Source organism: Nicotiana tomentosiformis, chromosome 2 (assembly GCF_000390325.3).
Source record: "Nicotiana tomentosiformis chromosome 2, ASM39032v3, whole genome shotgun sequence".
NCBI lineage: Eukaryota > Viridiplantae > Streptophyta > Magnoliopsida > Solanales > Solanaceae > Nicotiana > Nicotiana tomentosiformis.
In genome coordinates this window covers 158,888,971-158,913,200 of record NC_090813.1, presented here as the reverse complement: position 1 = coordinate 158,913,200, position 24,230 = coordinate 158,888,971, and the positions used below count along the sequence as shown (strand labels likewise).

General features: G+C 38.0%; 1 protein-coding gene and 1 long non-coding RNA gene across 2 annotated transcripts; one reads left to right on the top strand and one right to left on the bottom strand.

Moving 5' to 3' along the window:
• Window positions 1–20,293: 20,293 nt before the first annotated feature.
• On the bottom strand, window positions 20,294–21,313 carry LOC104091049 (uncharacterized). Its single transcript, XR_685051.4, has 2 exons — window positions 20,797–21,313; window positions 20,294–20,657 (listed from the first exon to the last, which is right to left on the bottom strand). It is a non-coding gene; the product is annotated as an uncharacterized lncRNA (long non-coding RNA).
• Window positions 21,314–22,136: 823 nt separating this feature from the next.
• Window positions 22,137–23,567, top strand: LOC138905939 (uncharacterized). Its single transcript, XM_070194453.1, has 3 exons — window positions 22,137–22,207; window positions 22,290–22,586; window positions 23,117–23,567. The coding sequence occupies exons 1-3, from the start codon at window positions 22,137–22,139 to the stop codon at window positions 23,565–23,567; spliced, it is 819 nt and encodes a 272-aa protein (XP_070050554.1).
• The last annotated feature ends 663 nt before the right edge of the window (window positions 23,568–24,230 follow it).

The following is a 24,230-nucleotide window of genomic DNA, read 5'->3' as shown; positions in this document are numbered from 1 at the left end:
TTTGATTTAGAAGGATGACTCTCACTTGAAAAGCTTGAAGTTGAAAGAGCCAAGTTTGACTTTTGTATATTTGACCTCAGATCGGAATTTTGATAGTTCTGGTAGGTCCAGATGGTGATTTTGACTTAGGTGTATGCCCAAATTTACATTTGGATGTTTCTACAAGGTTTCGACACCATTTGGCGGAAGTTAGCAATTTAAAGGTTTGGAATTTTTCTAAGTTTGACCATGGTTTCGGGACTTGGAATAGGTCTGTTTCGTCATTTCGAACTTGCATGCACAATTTGGTGTCATTTGGAGTTAGTTTGATGTGGTTCGGACGCTTGGTTGCAATTCTAGAAGTTCTTGAAGTTCATTGTGATTTTTATATGTTTTGGTGTCCGATTCGTGGTTCTAGATGTTATTTTGGTATTTTAACCGCGCGAGCAAGTTTGAATGATATTAACAGACTTGTGTGAATATTTGGTTTGGAGCCCCGGGGGCTCGGGAGAGTTTCGAATTGATTTCAGATTGGTTTTGTTGAATTCAAAGTGCTGGTGCTAGTTATATCGCACTTGCGATGTTTTAGTCGCAAATGCGGTGACCGCATTTGCGAGGTCATCCTCGTTTTTGCGAATTTGGACTGCTGGGGAAGGGACCTCGCATTTGCGAGTATTTGTTTCGCATTTGCGAATACATGGGGGCTCGTTTTTGCGAGATAGTTGTCGCCTTTGCGACGAGCTGCTGGGTGGATGAGCTTCGCATTTGCGAACTTTTTTTGTGTCGCAATAGCGACGTTAGTAGGCGTGGATGGGGTCTCTTTTGCGATCCTTTTTCTGCAATTGCGAGGGTCACATTTGCGAACCCCAGGTCGCAAATGCGACACCTGCAACTGGTTTATAGCTGAGCACTTCGAGATTTAGCTTCATTTTATCATATTTTGAACCCTAGACTCGGTAGGAGACGATTTTATGAAAAAGTTTTCATACCAAACTATTGGGTAAGTTATTCTAATCAATTTTCAACAATATTTCATAATTATATATTAGATTTAACATCAAATTTATGAGAATCAAAGAGGAATTTTGGGGGGTTTTGTCAAAGCTTTGAAAAATAAAGATTTGAGTTTTAAAAAAAAACATATATATGGACTCGTAGGGTTATGAGTAGTCAAGACCTATCCTTGAACCCGAGTTTTGACCGAGGCGAGCCCGGGGTTGTCTTTTGTTGACCTTTGAGCAATTTTATAAAGATCATAGCTTTATTAATTGAGATTGATTTCTCTTGCATTGTTTGATATTATTAAGTTATTTTTTGCTAGATTTGAGCCAAGCAGAGGTGAATTTTAAACGGAAAAGCTATTTTGAGTACTGATTTGGCCCAATTGAGGTAAGTATCTTGCCTAACTTTGTGTGAGGAAAACTACCCCTTAGGATTTGGGTTGATTGTACTATTTGAATTATGTGAAAGAAGTGTACACAAGGCGAGAGTGGGTGCACGAGCTTATATGTAGCATTTTGATCGGTTTAGACTCTTAGGCTTCTTCCTTGCATTTAATTGAAGTGGTTCATACATGTTCTATCTTTTATTGTCAAGTTTACTCCCTACCTGCTTTTAATTGTTAATTGCAATTACTTGTTGAATTCATGCCTTATATGTTACGTGCCTTAATTGTTAATTGATTCTTTGTAATTGTGCCTTTAGTTATAAACCGCCATTACTTGCTATTTGACTATGTGGGTCATCATGTAACTATTTTTATCCGCGTGTGACCTTCTTTGTTTAGTTCATCTATTTCGTTTAATTTTGTGATACGTCGTAGTTGGTTGTAGTTTGTTTGCTTAATTCATATTGTTTGTGGAGCGGGTTTCACGCTGCAATGATATTGAAATATTGTGGAAAGATATGATATGGAGCGACAAGGACGGGTGATATGATATAGGTGAGATCAGGTTGCACGCCGCAACAGATTTATATGTTGTAATTATTTTGATAGTAAAGTTATTCCAGGTTGTAATTCTCGTGGTACATTTTACTATAGAACGGTTTATCGGATGAATGATTAATGTTGTTTCTTAATTTATTTCACTTGTATTTTGATCGTATTTGGTTACCTGTCAGTATTCTAGTAATGGAACAATATTGACTTCTTGTGTGAGTCATGCATTCTAAGTGATTTGTTATGTTGCTTTTACATGCCAATTTGTGCCTTCGTTATTTCTTGATAAATTGATTGTCAAGGTGAAGTTATGTGCATGGGGTCATTATCTCGTTTTCGATTGAGCTGTTGGTAACTTACAGTTTTAAATAAAAGAATTCTTAAGGTGTTTCACTTGCGTGACTTTCAAACTAAAACTCATTATCTCACTCGGCGCTTCACTAATTTAAATGGTTATCACATTTTTACTTTAATTGGGTTCTCAAAGTTTACTCATCACCTTATTATTGTTTACTTTACTTAAAAATTATTATCGCGTTTTAATTTTAATAAATTCTATATTTAACTCGTTAAATTTAACTGATGTTTTACTTTGTTTACATACGATATTTTTACTTTGTCTTATTAATTTCTAAACTAAGCTCATCTGATAATCTATTTGCACAACCTCTCCTTTATTTTACATTATTTGAATCCTAAAATAAACTTAATATCTCATTTGACGCTTTACTTTATTCAAGTTTGAAATTTTGCTTTATTGTATTTAAATTTATCCCTCGATCATCGTAGCTGATATTGATACGAATACAATGTACATGGTAGCACGAGAACTTTGTCTTGCGAAGGTGATTGCTATTGTGGGCACGAGGTGCCATACGTGTAAGATTTGAAAGTTGTGACTCATGATTTGTGATTACGAGGAGTGGTACCTCGTAGTAATTTTTGTTGTAATTTGTGCATTAAGAACGATTTGATTAATTGAGTAGTTATCGATTTTCTGTAACGACCTGACCGGTCGTTTTGAGCATTTTGCACTTCGCTCGATAGTTTGAGGGCGTGAGTAGCTCCGTATGATGTATTGTAACCTGTGTGAATCTTCGGTTTTGGTTTTCAAGCTACTCGGGGTCGATTTGGAAGAATGAATTTCATGATTGAAGCTTTGGAGTTGGAAGAGTTCACCAAGTTTGACTTTTTAGTATTTGACCTCGGATTGGAGTTTTGATGGTTTTGTTAGGTCCGGATGGTGATTTTGGACTCGGGCATATATCCGGATTTGCATTTGGATGTTTCTAGAAGGTTTCGGCACAAATTGGCCAAAAAAATAGAATTTGAAGGTCTGGAAAAGCTCATAAGTTTGAACGAGAGTTGACTTTGAGGATATCGGATTCAGATTGTGGTTCTAGGAATTGGAATACGTTATATCATTTGGGACTTGTGTGCAAAATTTAGGTTCATTCCGTGATGATTTGATATGTTTCGGCGCGAGTTTTGGAAATTGAAAGTTCAAAGTTCATTCAAGTTTGAATTGAGGTGTGATTCATCGTTTCAATATTTTTAGGTGTGATTTGAGGCCTCGAGTAGATCCGTGTTATATTACGGGACTTGTTGGTATACTTGGACGGGGTCCCAAGATGCTCGGGCGTGTTTCGGATTGATTTCGGGCCATTTTTCTTCATGTTCTAACTACTGGGGGATGGTGTATCAGAGGAGCAAAACTTTTTCCTTCATCGCGTTCGCGCCAGTGGAACCGCGTTCGCGTACCTTTGTGAGGCCTGGGCATCGCGTTCGCTTCCTTATGCGTGCGTTCGCGTAGTGCAGAGATGAGAAGCTGGGGACTAGGTAGCATGCCTTCGCGTTCCCGAAGTGGATGACGCGATCGCGTAAGGCTGGAGTTATTGTGAATAGCGTTCGCGAGGGCTGTGCCGCGAACGCGTAGAGTATTTTGGTGGCAGACTATTTTGTTCTTCGCGAACGCGATGCATTTTCCGCGTTCGTACGAGTTATCCGTGCAGCACGTGGATATTGATATTATGGCACGTGAGTTGTCCGTGCAACACGTGAGTTGTCCATGCGGATTATAGCGCTTGGGCTGTAGGAGCCCCTCCGGAGTCTTCACACCCCTAGTGAGCGCGGTTGATATTATTGAGGGATGGATCTTCCCTGGACATGGATCTTGTCTGAAGCATTATATACCTGGAGATGAATCTTCTCTACTGGCTGGATTGGCCCTACTCGGTACTGGGTGACTGATGATCAGTTGATGTGTATATTCCGCGATGGATCTTCCCTGGGTCAGATTGGCCATATACAGTACCGAATGATTGAGCATGATGAGTGGAATGTGTGAGAACGTGAGATTGAGTTCTCTGAGAGTGTGAGTACATGAGTTCATCTCTAAGATACGTTGCATTGACATGCACCCATGACATACAGGCATAAAGATATATTTTTCTCATGTTGTACGGTATCACGTCATTCATGACTTCTCACACATGTTGATATATGGGCATAGTGATGCATTTGTTTTACACTGGCTATCTGGAAAGAAAATAAAACATCTTATTCATTATGGAAAGGATTTTGGGAAAATTATTGTTTTCAAACTTATTCATATTTTTGGAAACTTCGGTAAATAATTTGGGTTTCCAATGATGTACTTGAAAGGCAGAACTATTTTTAGAAATCAAGATTTTATTGAGTATTTTATCTCTGAGTTACTTCGGGTATGATTTGTTTTATATTGTTATGAACTATTGTTGGTTATGGAAGTTGGACTCTGACCTTGGTACGAGCTCGTCACTACTTTCAACCTAAGGTTAGGTTTGTTACTTATTGAGTATATGGGGTCGGTTGTACTCATACTACACTTCTGCACCTTGCGTGCAGATATTGGCCGCTGATGTTATTACATTCGTTGGGAGCTGGATCTGAATATGTACCTGCGTTCCGGTTATAGCTGCCTCTTGTTCATGGTAGCCTTAGATTCATAAAACTCGGTTTATGTACTTTTCAAACAGATGATGTATTTACTTCATACCAGTTTTGTATACTCTATTCTTAGAAACTCATGATTTGTACTATCATTTCTTGGGGAATGTATAAGATTAAGATTTTTCTTTACTTAAATTGCTTTAAAAATTGTTATTTGAACTGGATAGGTGATAATTGGCTTACCTAGCGGGTTGGATTAGGTGCCATCACGACTAGTTGGATTTTGGGTCGTGACAATTATGTTATGTCACATCAATGTATTATCAAATCATATGTCTTGTCATGTCAATGTCATTTTCCTTCAATGTTTAGTCATGTAGGGTGTCTTGTCACATCGAATATCTTATCGCATCGGATATTGACAGGACATCGGGTTTGACTGAACTTGATCTATATTTTGAAGTAAATTCTACTGGCTTCCATATAATTACTAGATTGTGCTATAAATTTAAAAACATTTATTTAATTAAGAAATCTTGTAGTATTTATTTAAAATATTACTACTATAATCGTGTTGTAGTAGTTATTATTATTATTTTTAAAAGGGGAAATAAATTCATAGAATGTCCTAATATTTGAAAAATAGGACAATTATCAATAAATTATTTGAAATTTATAAAAATGCACAAAAACGGTAGTATTTAACAAATTGCACTAAAATGATAGAAATTCTCATATTTTGTAAAAATAGAAATAATTATCAATAAATTGCATTAAAACTAAATAATGTGTAAAAACTATATCTTTATCATTTTTTTTATTAGGAAGCCTACAAAGGTTAATTTTAAATATGGAGGGTCAAAATTGAGTGTCAACGGATGTCCCTCTTTGATTGGAGATGATGTAAGAGTCTCCAGGCAATGAAATTGTCACTATATTCAATTTTGACCTGACATGACAGAGCGGGGGGTGAGAAGGTTTTGAAGATTGTGACCGAGCTATGGTATTTAAGTTGCCTACATATCTCGAGTTGCACGAGAATCAGGTCGTGTGTAGTTCTGGAATACAACTGAGCACTACTTGTGGATTATAGCCCCGTAGAGTGGAAGACAGATGTTCGAGGACGAAGAGGTTCGTGTGATCTCAACATTGCTTTCAAAATTGCCCCGGAGTCAGACTGTGGTAACACTGGGATGTGGGTGTTTGATGGTGGATGAATTTATTTTAATGGATTTATGTAAATGCTGCCGGACTCGGTGTCAAGTTTTCCTACATATCTCAGATATAACGAGAATCAGGTCGGTTGTAGTTCGAGAAGGTGATAGGATGATTTTGATTTTTGATTTTGAAAGTTGCCCCAACATCAAGTTGTGAGGACACTGGGGGTATTATTACTATGGGGGTTCATATTACCTACACACCTCATGTCAATGGGATGTGAAAATGATACTTAGGAACATGTCGCCGATTGTTGTTGGAAAGCTCAACGTTCGTCCTCTAAATCTGCCCCAGTTTATTTGTTAGAAGATAGTTCCACTTGGTGTCACGTCTTTGATTAGTAGAGTGGGCTATGCTCCTGTTTGTTGATGTGATGTGATAATGATGTGTTTTTTTGAATGAAATAGGGTCCCAGGTTAGAACTCTGATTCGAAAGGGATCCGGGCTAGTTACCGGTCTGAAGTAATCAGAGCACTTTAATTTTTAAAGAAAATATGGACCGTGTATCGGTCCAATGTGATCAATGCATTTAAATCTAAGATACCCGTATTGGAAGGTGGGCGCCTGTAATATTGAACTTGAAATAAAATGCCCATTGTTCAGGAGGGCGCCTGGAAAATTTGAACTTCAAATGGAATGTCCATAGTTCATGAGGGCGCCTGAAAAATTTTAACTTTGAAATGAAATGCCCATTGTTCAGGAGGGCGCCTGGAAAATTTGAACTTGAAATAAAATTTCCATTGTTTAGGAGGGCACCTGAAAATTTGACTTTGAAAGGAAATGCCCATTTTTTCAGGAGGGCGCCTGGTAAAGTAAGAAGTTATTTTTAGATGCAAAATGATAGAATTTTGAAATGATATGGCCGGGTCTGACTTAGACTGCCTGTATCATAATGAAATCAGGCCAAGTTGTAGTTCGATTATGATAGATGACTGAATCCGATGTGGATTGCGTACGTATTTCTACCAAAGAAAATCAAGTCGCAGTGTAGTTCCGAATATATAAAATGATTTTTTGATTTTATATTACAAGAGCGGGACCGGATCTTATGTGGATTGCCTGCGTATCCCCCCGTGGGAAGTCAGGTCGGGCGTAGTTCTGTTAGAACAAAACCTAACTCTACTGTCAACAAAATTTGACTCTTTTTTATTATTTTCTGCATTTTCTTATTTTTGTAACTTTTCAAGATAATATTTGGAGATTTGAAGCGTAGAGAAAGACTGTGATTTATTGATCAATCATCATCTCTTTTTTTTTTACTTGACTTTGGTTGGTACCAACAATTAGTTTTGTGCATAATAATTTCCACCATATACTTTTCAATAATCTGAGATCAGCTTATGGGTAATTCCTATAGCTTCGAGCGGTACCTCAGGTATAACTAGGTTCGGCAAGATATGTTCGTCTTGCTTCAATCAAAGGTTTGAATTTTGCTTAACTTATGTTTCAAGTGCCCTCACCACAAAGAAAGTCCTAATTTTCACACATTTATGAAGTATTTATGTTGTTTTTCCTTTAGGACATTTTGCAAAGCACACTCTCACTCAGAATGACATTCAATGCATGCGATTGAGATACCATATGCTTGACCTTTATGTGAGTATCCACTAATGTGAGAACAGTTGGAATAGGATCATGTAGAGCTTTATCATTGGCTTGTAATGTAGGCTTAGGGTCGGGTAGGATATTCATTTGGGTTGAAAGTGACTGATTCCTCCATAAGCACTGCACTACATCCGTGTCTTCGGAGTTCAAACCATGATTTGGCGCTTGATCTTGTTGGGATCGATGTCCCTTTCTTTGCTTTGACTTATTTTGAACTTGTAATAGGTTCTTCTTCCGTTTTTGGAGGGTTGTTTTTTCTTTTTTTTCTTTCGTTTTGAGGTTTCTCCCTGCTTTGCAAGAGTGTTTCCTTTCTTTTTTTTCATCGGGGTTCCTTCTCTTTGAATTTGTGGAGTTTTTCCCTTTTTCTCCTTTTTTCTTTTTATTTTCCTTTGACTTTATGGAAGTTTCCTCCTTCTTGTTGGATCCTCCTTTTGAATGGTGAAGTTTCCGCCTTCTTTTCCTGAAATCATGCCTCTGATTGTCTTGGACTTTGCATTTTTTGCCTTTTCATGATAGTCGCCTTCACTTTGGTCTTCATCCGAAGTTACACGTTTTCAGTGCGCATACGGAGGTTGGACCAAGAGAGGGGTAGTTCTCTTAAGCACAAAAGAGTATAGGCTAAGATTTGATTGTCCAAGTAAAAGGCTTAAGGCTCAAAGGGGGAATGCTAGGGAATGATGTCATTTGTAGGCTAGAGAGGCTCAAACGGGTCAAAGAAGGCCTACGATCCTTTCCCAAACCAAGCGTTACTCAGAATTTTGCCTCAACAGACATTCAGGCCAAGTTCTGGATCTACAATGCAATGCAATAAATTTTAATCTAGGCTCACCACATAATGTACATGAAACGATTAGGTCGGCTTTGTTGTTACCCTAACTGTAAGCACGCGATTTTTCAAGCATCACTAAGGTATAATTGAGAGGTACCACATGAGTCTATGGTTTATCCGAAGTTGATCCTCTCCATCATACTACTTAAACACTTGTTCTTTCCCATGTATACTCCTAACTATGTTGGTAGCAAGCAAGTCAATATTTGATGATTTTTCCTTTCTTTCTTTTTTTAATTTTTTGATAAATGGGACTAAACTAGAGGAAGGTTTTCCCTATAGGAGCATGGACAAGAAAGTAAAATGACGGGTTGTGTACCGATCCTTATAGAAGCATTGAATAGGAAAGTAAAATTACGGGTTGTGTACCATTCTATCTAGGAGCATTGTTAGTACATGACTGTGTACCGTTCCGTTTAGGAACTCTAACAGGAAAATAAAATGACGGGTTGTGTACCATTCTGTATAGGAGCATTGTTAGTATGGGGCTGGGTACCGTTCCATTTAGGAGGGCTGACATAAAAGTAAAATGATGGGCTGTATACCGATCCGTATAGGAGCATTGTTAGTATGGGGCTGGGTACCATTCCGTTTAGGAGCGCTGACATGAAAGTAAAATGATGGGCTGTTACATCGTTCCGTATAGGAGTATTATTTGTACGGGGCTGGGTACAGTTCCTTTTAGGAGCGCTGACATGAAAGTAAAATGATGGGCTGTTACATCGTTCCGTATAGGAGCATTATTTGTACGGTGCTGGGTACAGTTCCTTTTAGGAGCGCTGACATGAAAGTAAAATGATAGGTTGTGTATTGTTCAGTATAGGAGCATTGAACAGGAATGTAAATCTCTGCATGATGCGAGAGACAAGAATAAAAAATTTCCGCATGATGGGAGTGGCTAAAATGTAAAATCTCCACGCGATGGGAGAGACAGGAAAAAAATCTCCACACTATGGGAGTATTTTTTGGTTTTTGAAAAATGAGGTCGAACCCGAGAAGGGTCCTTGATTGATTTTTGATTTTTTAAAAAATAAAGTGATCGAACCCGGGAAGGGACCTTGATTGATGATGATTTTGTGTTGTTTTTAAAATGAGATAGAACCCGAAGGTTGCCCACGTATCTTGTCGAAACGAGAATCAGGTCAGGCGTAGTTCGGGAAGGTTAGAGATAAGAGGGATATGTTTTGGATTTTGAATTTCCTCAAGAGAAGAGGATGATATTTTTTGGATTTTGATTTTGATGTCTCACGGAGAGACTTATGGAGAAGAAACAGAGGATGGTATATATATTTTAATTAATTTTGATTTATTTTTTTGAAGATAATCCTTTCGTAAGGATTTCCGGTCAAATGTGACCTAAGTGGCCAAACTTGACCGATTCGTCCAGTTAAGCACGAGAAAAACTGGACTCGTTACAGGTTGCCTACGTATCTTAACACGAGGTCAAGAATCAAGCACGCGTAGTTTATGAAGATTAGGGATAAAGGAAGATGTTTCGGATTTTTGAATTTCCTTGAGGAATTATGAAAGGATATATTTTTTGGATTTTGATTTTCCTTTGATGTCTATAGAAAGACTTTGAAGCAACAAGGGAAGATATATATATATTTTTAAAATGTTTTTCAGAGATGATCCTTTAGCAAGGATTTTCGGTCAACTGTGACCCAAGTGGCCAGACTTAACTGACTCGTCCAACTATGGACGAGAAAGACCGGACCCATGACGGGTTGCCTATGTATCTTGACACAAGGTCAAGAATTAGGTATGCATAGTTCGTGAAGGTTGGAGAGTATGAAGTGTATGGTTTTCAACACTTCTTTTACTCTCCCATTTCAAAGCATTTCAACTAACTATGTTAATTGAATCAAAGATATGTATAAAATACAAGGGTTTAGACAAACTCGGAGCGGCGCCTCATTGTACCCATGATTGGGTGTGGTGTCTCTAGAGTTGGAGAGAGACCCCTTCCGGAATATGTGCCCTAGTTGCTCCTTCAAACAGTTGCTTTGATGCCCCTAACTGTTTGCGAGACAATTGTTGTGGTTGTCTCCCAATTGACTGCATAGGATATTTTGTTGCGACCTTCTAGTTGTCCATAAGAACATTTTGGTGATCGCCCCTGGCTATTAGCCGGGGCAATTATCTGATCAAGATATACAAATATTGTGAGAGTAGTGTTGTCATAAAATGTGGAATTAAGAATTGTAACTAACACTCCCCTGATCGTTTGGTTGATGTTCCACAATGTCCGGTGTCAGATGTTATTTTCCGTGTAGTCCCAGGATGATTCTCCTTTCGGCCGTCCATAAGAACCATTTGATTATCGTCCATGATTGACAACCGAGAATGATGTTATGATCTAAATATAGAAAGGTAGTGAGAGTAGCGAAGTCATGAGCAATGATGGAGTTCATTGTAAAACTACTACTCCCTTGATTATCTGACTGGCGTTCCACCAAGTTCGAGACCAGATGTTATCTCCCGTGAAGTACCCGGGTTGATGTACCTACAAAACTTAGAGAAACAAATGTTAGATTCCCTCGTAGGTGAATTTATAATATTAAAAGGGTGTAGAGTTAGGTCGTGTAGCCAGTGATGTAGTTGATGGTGGGTGAAAACTTGATGTTGACATTCCGTGACAGTTCCAGTGATGATGTTGTCCTTCTTGCGTACAAAGAAAAATTCTTAGCTCGAGGGAAGGGAATTTATTCATGTTTACTTGAGGCTTTTCTTGTCCTTCTTCGTTTTCCAAGTCGTGCGAGCATGACATTTCTCGAAGGTTGACTAACAATTTTCCCCTGCAACAAAAGTGGGTTGACTTATATAAAATCCCTGAATTTGGAAAGTGGGACTAAACACCATGACTTCGTAGCCAGGTATTTGAAGAAAGGACTTGCATCCCATATGTTGGAATTTAAGTCAAGTGAGGGTTAGAGTAAGGTTGGCATGGTATTTTGAAGTTGAGATTTTTGGGTGAATTTTGGTTGACGCTCTCGGAGATTTCTGGGTTGAGAGCATCATCGCATTGTTCCAGAAGAACTGCCCCAGTTCCAGTACTGAGGAAATTAATTTGAAACAGTAGGGAGACTGAATTCTTATATAGGGAGTAACGATCGACCGGTCGTTTTGAGCATTAGCATTCCGTAAATCTATTTGAGTCTTGATTAGCCTCGTATGATGTATTATGACTTGTGTGTATCATCAGTTTTGATTTTCAGGTGTTTCGGAGTTAGTTTGGAAGAATGAATTTCATATTTGAAGCTTTAAGTTGGAAGAGTTGACCAAGTTTGACTTTTTAGTATTTGACCTTGGTTTGGAGTTTTAATGGTTCTGTTATGTCCGGATGGTGATGTTGGACTCGGGCGTATACCCGTATTTGCATTTGGATATTTCTAGAAGGTTTCGGCACTTATTGGCGAAAGTTGGAAATTTGAAGGTTGGAATGTTTATAAGTTTGATCGAGAGTTGACTTTGATGATATCGAATTTGGATTGTGGTTCCGGGAAATTGAATAGCTTCGTTATGCCATTTGGGACATATGTGCAAAATTTGAGTCCATTCCGAGTTGATTGGATATAGTTCGACGCGAGTTTTGAAAGTTGAAAGTTCAAAAGTTCTTCAAGTTCAATTTGAGGTGTGATTCGTGATTTTTATGTTGTTATTGCTGATTTAAGTCCTTGAGTAGGTCCGTTTTGTGTTATGGGACGTGTTAGAATATTTGGATAGGGTCCCGAGGGGCTCGGATGTGATTCAGATTGATTTCGGACCATTTTGTTCTTCATATTTGCTTTGATGGTTGTTGGTTTATGATGCCTCAATTGTCCTTCGTGATCGCGAAGATGGGGATGCGATCGCGTAGAGGAAATATGGATCTGGGCACTTTCTTCATCGCGGTCGCGATTGTACGAACGCATTCGCGTAGGGCTATGTGGGTTTTTGTTCGTGTTCGCATGAAGGGCAACGTGATCGCAAGCCCAAATGAATAGAAGGCTCATGTCTCTCAAAGAATAGTATAATAATTCAACTACAACTTCTATACAAATTATATCTATATGAAGCGCATCAATTAAAGAAGAATTTACATACAAGGAGGTTCGGAAATCACGCTCATATAATTTTATGACAAGGACAAAATTATTTATTTTATTTCTTTTTGGAAGAAGATGACATATTTTCATTTTTATGCATATGACTAATATAATTAGTTAGGTATACATCGGTTCTAATTAATTAACCATGTTACAAAATATATTCAACATCACATACAAACTTCAAAAATTACTTAAGACATAATATTGCAAGTTAATCTGATTGTTAACTGGATGCAATTCCCTAAGTGTTCGAGAAATGGATAATACTAAAGTAAGAAAGCAAACACATCTATCTATTACTTTACTATACTTTACATTTTGGGTACATCCAAGAATGGGAAGTACGAAGCGAGGAGCTTGACAGGGATTTGTCCTTTCATCTTCGAATGTTGTCTTCCGAAAGTAACTCTATGTGATAGTACCTCGCAAGACAAGAGAAGTGAAATTATTAGTAAAATAATATAACGTAGAAGGAAAACTGACAAAGTGACATGTTTTTGCAATGGTTTTCGTTTTAAAAAATGCTTTTTGAAAATCGCTCTTGAAAATGAATTGAAAAATATTTTTGTTTTTCAAAGATTGTTTGCAAAAAAAAAAATATTTTTGGGAAATTGCTTTTTGAAAAATAGTTTTGGAAAATATTTTTAATAATAATATAGGAAAATACTCTTTTGAAAATGATTTAAAAATGTTCTTGGAGGCTCGGATGGTGTATGCCATATAGCAATAAGACATTAGAACGTGAACGCTGACTTGGTAGCAACTCCGATGTCCAACCGTTGTTACACCCTATATTTTCATACGTGAGAGTACGCCGTAAGTTAATTGACATAAGCGCAGAAATGAGATCATCTTTTAAAGTACATAAAGTAAGTTAATCATGTTAACTTGGAGGTTACAAATATGTAAGATCATTAACTGCAAGTACCAAGATGGTTGGAAGTCTTAGAAGCTAAACGAATTGAAGAAAATAAGTTTCGTCGAAAGTCGACAAGTTAGGAATGTTATAATATATACTTTTAGGGTGAGACTAGGGTGCTCAAAATGATAAGGAGGTTATTTTCTGAGTTATGTTAGTCGTATAATAGTCTTGTGTTATGTTTTGAAGTCAAGCGAGTTGTGAAACAAAAGTTGGCAAAGATCATCACAAGTTACATTCATAAATGTGCTAAAACTTAGGTCAAATGTAGCTGAGATTTTCTCCCATTATAATTTGAAATACTCGATTATCCACCTACAAAATTGAATATCTATGAGTCTAGTTTATAACACATTAAACCATTTATCAATACGACATTGGAGTAGAGAGATATTCAAGTTTTTGCGAGACTGTGCAGGAAGCCTCCATGGGACCTACTTGGTCGGTGGCCGAACTTCACTTATTTTTATCTCATTTTTGGGACGAGCTTTGCTCATTTTTCAAACTCCTTCTATCCTCACACTTCCATACCCTCCCAAACAGTTCCCCCAAGGCTCCAAGCAAATTTTAAAAAAATACACCATAATCCAACATCAAAGTTAGCCAAAGGTAAAGAATAACCCCTCTATGGTGTTGTGATGTGAATAAGGATGATGGTTAGCTAAGTTAAGCTTAGGGTTCTAATTTTATCTACTGTATAAGGTATGTTTAGCACCTTTTGATGGTGCTTAAGGTTAATTACATGTTGGTTATGGTGTTGGAGTGAAAGATTACAAGATAGTACTTGAAAGGAGAAGAGATGTTGTTATCTTTTGTTGGGTTGTTTTAAGGCTATATATATCTGATATATTGGGAAAATAACTTGATTATGATATGGTTTCTGTTTTTATGCATGTCTATATTTTTATCAAGTGAATTGGTGAAAGAAACATATGAAACTTTAGATTAGAAGTAAAGATTAGCTTAAGTCGCTTCTATGGTGTTGTATTGCCATTGAGGGCTGTTGTAAGCTAAATATAACATGGATTTCGACTTGAAGAAACTTCATGAGGTATGTGTATTTGGTTCTTGCATGTGCTTAAGGTAATCTTGATGTTGATTAAGTTAAATGGATGGGCTAGACATGACTACTAAATAATGTTGCTAATTGAGGATATTTAGAGTTGTGAATTGTTTCCTTTGTTATAAATATGTAGTATAAGGATGGAATCATTGATGAATTACTTCATTATCATGTTAATGACATTGTTAAGTTAATGTAAGAAGTCTATAAGGAGCTTGTTGTTCGTCGTGAAGTAGATTAAGGTGTAACGGGACGAGTTTAACGTGGTTATTTGACAGATTATAATAAGGTATGTTAAGGCTAAACCTTTTCTTCATTTTGGGATGATCCGTAACTACATGTGCTTGATAATGACACATAAAGAGAAGTTCATATCCTGAATTTATGTACATTATCCTAGTCTCATAATTTATTTTATTCTCCCTTATCAGGACTTTATATTCAGTTATATATTGACTTCTTCGAATCAAGAGAGCAGAGGGCCTACATATATATATATATATATATATATATATATATATATATATATATATATATATATAGTACTTTACCACTAACGAGCTATAATCGGTGGGCAGGCCCATATTAGGCAGTTTAACAGTATTTTCACCACCATCGAGCTATAATCAGTGGGCAGCCCCCTATTGGGCAACCTGTGATTAGATGGTAAGTTATATACCGAGTCTACTGTGGCCGAGCACCAATGAGCGAGCCCAAAATGGCCAAGATATAGATCCTAGTATGCCCGAGCACCTATGAGCGAGCCTACTACGGCACAACAGTTGTACGTACCGAGCCTTATAGGGTCGGACATCTATTTTACTTACTATATTGAGATATTTGAGTGAGTATCAACTGGTAAGCATATCTTCATATCATCTTTGACTCCTAGTTACTTTCGGTTATTATATTATTAGTTCAGTTTCAGCTTTCGGTTATTTGTTGCCTTACATACTTGGTACATTATTTCGTACTAACATCCCTTTTGATGGGGACACTGTATTTCATGCCTGCAGGTCTTGATAGACAGCTGGATAGACCTTCCCAGTAGATAGAGTCAAACATCAGCTCAGTTGGTAAGCTCCACTTTCTCAGAGTTACCAGGTCTAGACCTTGGAGTCCATTGTATATATACACGTTTGATGGGTAGGTCGAGGCCCTGTCCCGACCATGATACAGTTTTGTTATCTCTAGAGGCTTGTAGACGAGTCCTGTATATTTTGTATGTTAGTATTGTTGCCTTGCTAGCAATGTGTGCATGTTTAGTTTGGTATTACTGGTTGTAGATGTTCATGGCAGCCTCGTCGGCCTGCACAAATATGTATATGAGTTTTTGGGTATGTTTTCCCCTCAAATGAGAGAGGCGTTATTTTCAGACGATTCAGAATATGGTCTCATCGACCTAAGTTAAGGGTTACCTCTCCAGAGTTCACAGTTACAAAGTGTTACGCTTGGGCCGAGTATGGCATCGGGTGTTGGCCACGCCTCTTCAGGTTTGGGGCGTGACAAACTTGGTATCAGAGCAGTTCTATCCTAGGGAGTCTATAAGCCGTGTCTAGTAAAGCCTTGTTTATAGATGTGTTGTGTACCACATTATATAAACAGGATGCTACAAGGTATTTATGAGTCTGTTATCCTTCTTTCAAATCCAAATCATGTTATAGAACTGAGTCATAAGAGTTCGAGCCATGACTTATCTTTGCTAATGATATAGAGATACTTGCAATTAGATAAATTACAGCTAGTCAGAGGGCTAATACATCAGCAGGTAAGGGCAGTAGTAGAGAGAGAATTCTTGACAATGTGGCCCAGTTTGAGGCCCTATCAGATCATCCATACCAAGGTACCCAGTTAATGAATATCTACTTAAGACCCTAAGACGGGAATATCTAACATACTCCAATAATAGCATGCCATGTGAGTATCAGAAGGTAAAAGTATAAGTTTAAAAAGGTAATAGAAGCAAGGTGAAGAAGGGTACAAGGTACCCAGTTAATGAAGATTATCCGAATTTCCAATTCAGGCAGAGAAATATAAGGATTCTAAGTTACCTTCAATAGAAATAGAGGTATGTACAATTGGCCACACCCATCTCAGTTATGCCATATGGGAGCTAATATATATAGTTTAAGAGAAGGATGGGATATCAGGATCCAGCTTGGGTTATAGTGACGCAAAATGGTGGATTGATCCAGGGGAGCTAAAAGTGAAACAATGTTTTGTTGAAGTTTTCAGAATAATGTGATAGACAAAAATATTAGCAGGAGAATAAGAAGAGCATAAATGAAGCATTATGAGTATGGTATGATAAATGGGTGATAACGGTAAATCAATATCTGGTAGGACGACAGAGTCTATGGTAAAGTAAAGGAAAAGACAAGATGTGACAAACCTTGAGACAATAAAAGAGTATAAGCCATAAATTCATATCCTTATTTCGAGAAATGAGTTGGTGACTCCAACATGATTACTAGAAAGCTATGTTAACCCCCCCCTCCCGGAGTAATAGAAATTGATATGGGCTAGTGAACAAGATAAACTAAACATGAATTAGGGACTGAAGGATTTGATAATAGTCGGCATCGTGAGAATTTCAAGGATCGCGTTCCGGCAATAATAGAATGGACAATAGAAGAATATCCTTTAAAGGTCATTCAGGAAAACACTTCCTTAAAGCAAGCACTGTGAGCAGAGTTAAGCTTAAGGGACTAAGTGTGCCAGTTACACTAGGTGTCCCCCTCATGTGTAAGAAATTCAGTTATCCCTAGTACATAAGGGTTACCACAAGGTGAGTAAGAGTCATTGAAGATGTGAAAAGACACCGAAGATGAAGAGGTAAAACATCTATAGGTAAATATTCATAGCATTAAATGTTAGTTCTCCCCAAAATAAGGGGGGAGATGGTGTGATATGGTATTAAGTAGGAGTTAAGTGGTTCAGGTAACTATGGAATAGTAAAGGAAGAATATGGTAAAAAGACTAAAGGGATGAGATTGCACTTATTCAAATCCTACAGATATGTTAGGACCCCATAACATCATGCAAGCACGATGTCGGGGAGAGGCAATAAGGGTTCCCGGCCAGGATGTTATTGATAAATAAGTGCGAATGAATACTTGATACATAAGGAGCCAATGCTAGAGGTAAGTTAAGACAAAGGAAACAACCCTAGAGAGATTATGTGGAATATAGATATGAGAATGGACCAATAAGTAGTTAGTAGTTGAATCAGGAAGAGCCTAGGTATGGCTAGACAAGAGGATACAGATAAATCAATAGATCGTGCACGATAAACCTAGTGAACCCCAACATAGGGAATTTAGTCTCGCAGATACGACATCGTAATCCTTGAGAAATATTCATATAAGAGTTGAGGTAGTTATATTTGTCGTATAGGTGTAATAAAAATAAAAGAGAGTGCCACGAGGGAGACAATAAAAAAAATTGAATTCAGAAGTAACCCTACGAGCACAAGGGCACTAAGGTAAGTAATTAAGAATAATTATAGGAGAGTAAGAACATCGAAAATTCCTTCAGGTATACGATGTAATAAGCTCGCAGCTTTACAGGAGTCATAGGGTTTTCCCTAAGTACTACAACAAAAGACTAGCTGAGGAAATAAGGAAGAAGGCTTCAACCTAAGCATAGTAACCTGAAGAAGAAATGGTATTGTAACAATAGTCTCACAACATTGTATGCGCTCCATAAGAAAGTGGCACCTATCGTGGCTAATGAACGAGGAAGTAAAAAAAATCAAAAGTAATATTCGTGATCATATGAGTTTCACAATATTCCAGCATGCTTGGGAACTAAGATAAGCCTAAGTATTCATGCAACAAGTGCCAGAAAGAGCAAGATAAGTAATTGCTTGCATTTAAAGAAAGCTGAGAAGGCACGAAAGGAATTATTCGATAAATGACCCAGAGTTAGTTACGTTATGAACACACTTAAGATTCTGAGTATTATCCATGCAGCATAGATGTTTCCATTCGTACAACTATAAGATAGTCCAGTATAAGTTTAAAGACAGAATTGAGTCCACGTCACAGACAAAGGCTTAAAATATTAGAAGGTTATATCATGGATGTTTCATAGCGCCCACAAAAGGCTAAAGTAATAACTAATACCCTGATCCGCAAATCGGAAGATAGCTTAAGCCTACTTAAAGGCTGAGAGAGAAGAGGAAACTAAAGAGTTACATCAGCTAAGTAAATCAGGAGTCTGATTATTAGATCTAGATAATTATAGAAATCGTGATTCAGAACTTTGCAGAATCACACTTAATATCAGAGGTACAAGAGAGATAGTACAACGACCATATTCTATAATGGCTCTACGATAAAGCCAGTTAGAAGAGTGACAACCTCATCAGAGGTACAAGTACTATAGTGGAGCTTTAAGGTGTGGACGTGAATTCCACCTATGTGGAAGAAAGGTTATGAAAGTGACAGAAGATACAATGCAAGATTTAAAGATGAGAAAGGTAAAGGTAAAGAAGGTATGAGATACTTAAGTGCAAAAGGTTGTGAATAGTCTAGATCTTAGATAGAGGGCTAGAAGCACCGTGATTTAGTATTTGGTGTCATCAATGGCATATCTTCCAGCCTATGGTTTCCAGGTATCAAGAGGTCTAGTTAAGAGAGTAATGAAGAGTTAGATACGACGTGATGTCTCACTTGAGGTTCCAGAATAACATAAGGAAATCTATGGTGCTAGCAATTTAAAGGAAGGTCACGAGTAGTATAAATAGAAAAGATGGAATGCTGCCTTGGTAGTACAATGAGAGTGTAATTGTGATAAATGATAAGTGAATGACGTTTAGGCGTTTGATTGAGTAATGATTTAAATAAAATGGGTTTCATGAATTGCACAGGATTAGAATGCCCCCATAAGATGAATCACATTGGGATGCTATGAAATACGGTTATTGAAGTATAGTATCGCCCCTACGTGGATCAGGCTAATCACTTCAGATATTCCCCAATGAGACGTGAGCCCTAGTGACAGTGTTACATAAGAGGTTTCAAGTTATCAGTGGTAGATTACAGATCAACACTAAGGTAAATCATTCCTCGGAGTTACCAGGTCTACTCCTTGGAGTCCATTTTCTATATACAGGTTTGATGGGTAGGTTGAGGCCCTGTCTCGACCATGATACATTTTTATTATCTCTAGAGGCTTGTAGATGAGTCATGTATATTTTGTATGTTAGTATTGTGGCCTTACTAGCCATGTGTGCATGTTTAGTTTGGTATTGCTGGTTGTAGACATTCCTGCAGCCTCGTCGGCCTGCACAATTATGTATATGAGCTTTTGGGTATGTTTACCCCTCCGATGAGAGAGACGTTATTTTCAGATGATTAAGAATATGGCCTCATCGGCCTAAGTTGAGGGTTACCCCTCCAGAATTCACAGTTACAGAGTGGTACGCTCGGGCCGAGTATGGAATCGGGTGCCGGCCATGCCTCTTCAGGTTGGGCGTGACAGTCGTGTTTCCTCCTAATGCACGGACATTCACATTCTCGTCTTTTATTTTTTCTTTGGCTTTCATTATTGCCTCATAAATATATTTCATTTCGGATCCGAGGGACGATGTATTATCTTGTCCTTTATCAGTCAAAAATCATCACAAGGCCTCAAAAACTTTATTCTCATCGGGCTTACATTGTTAGTGGAACACGTTATTCAATATCAATGGTATCCGATCGTCAAAGAAAACTGACCCAAACAATGTCCAAAATGTTTCCAATGTAACACTGTCACAAATATTTTGGAACTAAAAAATGCAGCAATAATGGCACTAAGGTAATAGTAAAGGTGAACGAAACAGTAGTAAGGCATCCATGTCCTGACCAACAGATTAACGGAAAACGGAGGACTGTCGTCGAACTTCAGTCGAACCCCCACAAAAGAGAACAATTTCAAGCTTAGTTTTCCCTCCCTAGCCAAACATAGATACAAGGCTAAGAATCTATCCAGTCAATTAACCATAGATATGTAGAATCATAGGCAAAAATGAGAGTGCAAAACAACAGCCACCGAAAAAAGCACAAAGCCGCTGGAAAATGTGAATCCGATCAAACCTGCCAAAATCCGATCAAACGAACAAACCATTCTTTTAGAACTCATTTTTTGTTTATAACAGCACATAAATGAAGAAATAAAAGTATAAAAGAAATAGGTCAGCCGGAGTTCATGGAGGCCTTAAACGGGTTTTCCTACCAAATCGCCGGAGTAATCAAAATCTCATAAACGTTGCCATCGTAGGACAGTAGCGTAAAAGCGACAGTGGCAATGCATCTTTTAGCTTTTCACCAGAAGGTTGCAAGAAAATAGCGAAGAACGGCCAGATCTGGTCTGCATAGTTGGTCACCGGCAATGAAGAACCATAATAACAGCAACACCATAAGAGAGTGAGAAACAACGAGAACCTAAAAGATGAAACCAATCAGCCGGTAATCACCTCTGGTGGTGGCAATGTAACGGTAGCCACGCTGGAACAAAAGGGGACGGGAGAGAGATGGAGTATGAGAGATAGTGAGGGTGAAGAACAGTGATGGGGGAGGGGCCATCACAGTCGCCGGATTTTGGCAGTGTCGCCGGCACAAAGGGAGAGCGTTTTTCAAGAGAGAGGCGACTGCTTCTCTTGTCTCTCCAAAAGAAATGAGAGAAGTCCCCCCCAAATCTGATGCACTTTCCCATTTATTTGTACTAAAACGTTTATTTATTACCCAATGTGTAATAGTACACTTTTTTGGCCATTGTATGAAAAACTACCATCATTGCATTATGTTATGTCACATCAATGCATTGTCAAATCATATGTATTATCATGTCAATGTCATGTCGCATCAATGTTTAGTCATGTCAGGGTATCTTGTCATATCGAATGTCATGTCACATTGGGTTTGACTGAACTTGATCCATATTTTAAAGTAAATTCTGTTGGCTTCCACGTAATTACTAGATTGTGATATAAATTTAAAAATTAATTATTTAATTCAGAAATCTTGTAGTATTTATTTACAATATAACTACTACGATCGTGTTGTAGAAATAATCTTTTTTAAAAGGCAATAAATTGATAGAATGCCCTAATATTTGAAAAATAGGACAATTATCAATAAATTATTTGAAATTTATGAAAATGCACAAAAACGGTAATATTTAACTAATTGCAATAAAATGATAGAAATTTTCATATTTTTTGAAAATAGGAATAATTATCAATAAATTGTATTAGAGCTAAATAAAGTGCGAAAACTATATTTTTATCATTTTTTGATTAGGAAGCCTAGAGAGGTTAATTTTAAATATGGAGGGTCAAAATTGAGTGTCCACAGCTATTGTACACGTGCTCAAGATTTGGAGGCACTACTCATATGGCGTGTCTTGTAAGGTGTATATGATCACTAGAGTCTTTAACATCTATCCAAGCAGAAGGATTTGAACTTGAGGCAACAGAGGTGGTTGGAGCTATTGAAGGACTATGATATCACCATTCTTTATCATCCGAGTAAGGTCAATTTGGTGGTCGCGCCTTGAGTAGGAAGGCAGAGAGTATGAGGAGTCTTGCTTTTATTCCAGTCATGGAGAGGCCTTTGGCTATGGACGTTCAGGCTTTGCCTAACAGGTTCGTGAGATTGGATATATCGGAGCCTAGTAGATTTCTGGCTTGTGTTGTATTTTAATCATCCTTGTTTGAGTGCATCAAGTCGCGTCAGTGTGCAGAGAGGTGGTGCCAAGGATGTGACTATTGGTGATGATGGTATGTTGCGGCTTCAGGGCCGGATTTGTGTGCCTAATGTGGATGGGTTATGGGAGCTTATTCTTGAGGAGGCCCATAGTTTGCGGTATTCAATTCATCGGGGTGCCACAAAGATGTACCATGATTTGAAGCAGCATAATTGGAGGTGGAGGATGAAGAAAGACATTGTTGGTTACGTTGCTCAGTGTTTGAATTTTCAGCAGGTCAAGTACGAGCATTCGCGACCTGGTGGTTTGCTTCAGAGGCAAGATATACAGGAGTAGAAGTGGGAGTGTATCACTACAGATTTTGTGGTTGGGCTACCACGGACCTTGAAGATATTTGATGTTGTTTCAGTAATTATGGACAAACTGATCAAGTCTGCACACTTCGTTCTATTCATGACTGTCTAGACATCAAAGCAGTTGGCTTGGATTTATCTTAGAGAGATTATTCGCATACAAGGTGTACTTGTGTCTATTATCTCGGATCGAGGCACTCAGTTTACATCATATTTTTAGAGAGCAGTGCAATATGAGTTGGGCACACAAGTCGAGTTGAGTATGGCATTTCATCCCCTAATAAACGGGCAGTCTGATTGAACCATTCAAATCTTGGAGGACATAGTGAGAGCATGTGTCATTAATTCTGGGGGCTAGTAGGATCCGTTTCTATTGCTAGCACAGTTTGCCTAAAACAACAACTACTAATCAAGTATCCAAATGGCTTCATATGAGGCCTTATATGGGAGGTGATGTCGTTCTCTGTTTGGTTGGTTTGAGCCTGGGAGTCTAGGCTATTGGGCACTAATTTAGTTCATGATGCTTTAGAGAAGGTGAAGTTGATTCAGGAGTGGCTTCGTACAGCGCAGACAAAGAAAAAGATTTATGTTGATAGGAAAGCTCGTGATGTGCCATTGATGGTGGGTGAGAAAGTTCTACTCAGTGTTTCACCCATAAAGGATGTGATGAGATTCGGTAAGAAGGTCAAGTTGAGCCCTTGGTATATTGGTCCATTCGAGCTGTTGGAGAGAGTTGGTGAGGTGGCCTACAGACTTTCTTTGCCATATGGCTTATCGGTATATTCGTTGTTTCATGTTTCCATGCTCCAAAAATATTTTGAGGATCTGTCACATGTGTTAGATTTCAGCTCGGTGCAGTTGGACAAGGATTTAGCCTATGTTGAGGAGCCAGTGGCCATTTTGGACAAGCAGGTTCGAAATCTGAGGCAGAAGAATATTGCATAGGCGAAGGTTCAATGGTGAGGTCAACCGGTCGAGGAGGCAACTTGGGAGACCAATAATGATTGTAGAGCTGATATACTCATCTTTTTTATATCCCAAGTATGATTCTAAACTCGTTCGAGGACAAATATTTGTTTAAGAGAGGGAGAACGTAACTACATGGCCGGTTATTTTGTATATTTGAGCCTCGTTTCCCCATATAAAGCTTCCCGTATGTGTATTTGTTGTTATGTGACTTACGGGGATAGTTGATTTGGTTCCGGCGAGATTTTAGAATGAATTAGAACACTTAGTTCCAAGGTTGAAAGCTTAAATTATAAGAGTTGACCAAGGCTTGAATTTTATGCTAATGAATTCAGATTCATGTTTTGAGAGTTCCAATAGGTTTGTATGGTGATTTTGGACTTAGGCGTATGCACAAAATTTAATTTGGAGGTACTTAGGATGATTTGGCTCGTTTTGCCGAAAGTTGGCAATTTAAAAGTTTAGAAATTTCTTAAGTTTGAACTGGGTTGACTTTGTAGCTATCATGTTCGCATTGTTGTTTCGAGACTTGGAATATGTCCATTTTGCCATTTATAACTTGTGTGCAAAGTTTGGTGTCATTACGAGTTAGTTTGGAAGGAATCAGACGCTTGGTTGTAAAAATCGGATGCTTGGTTATTC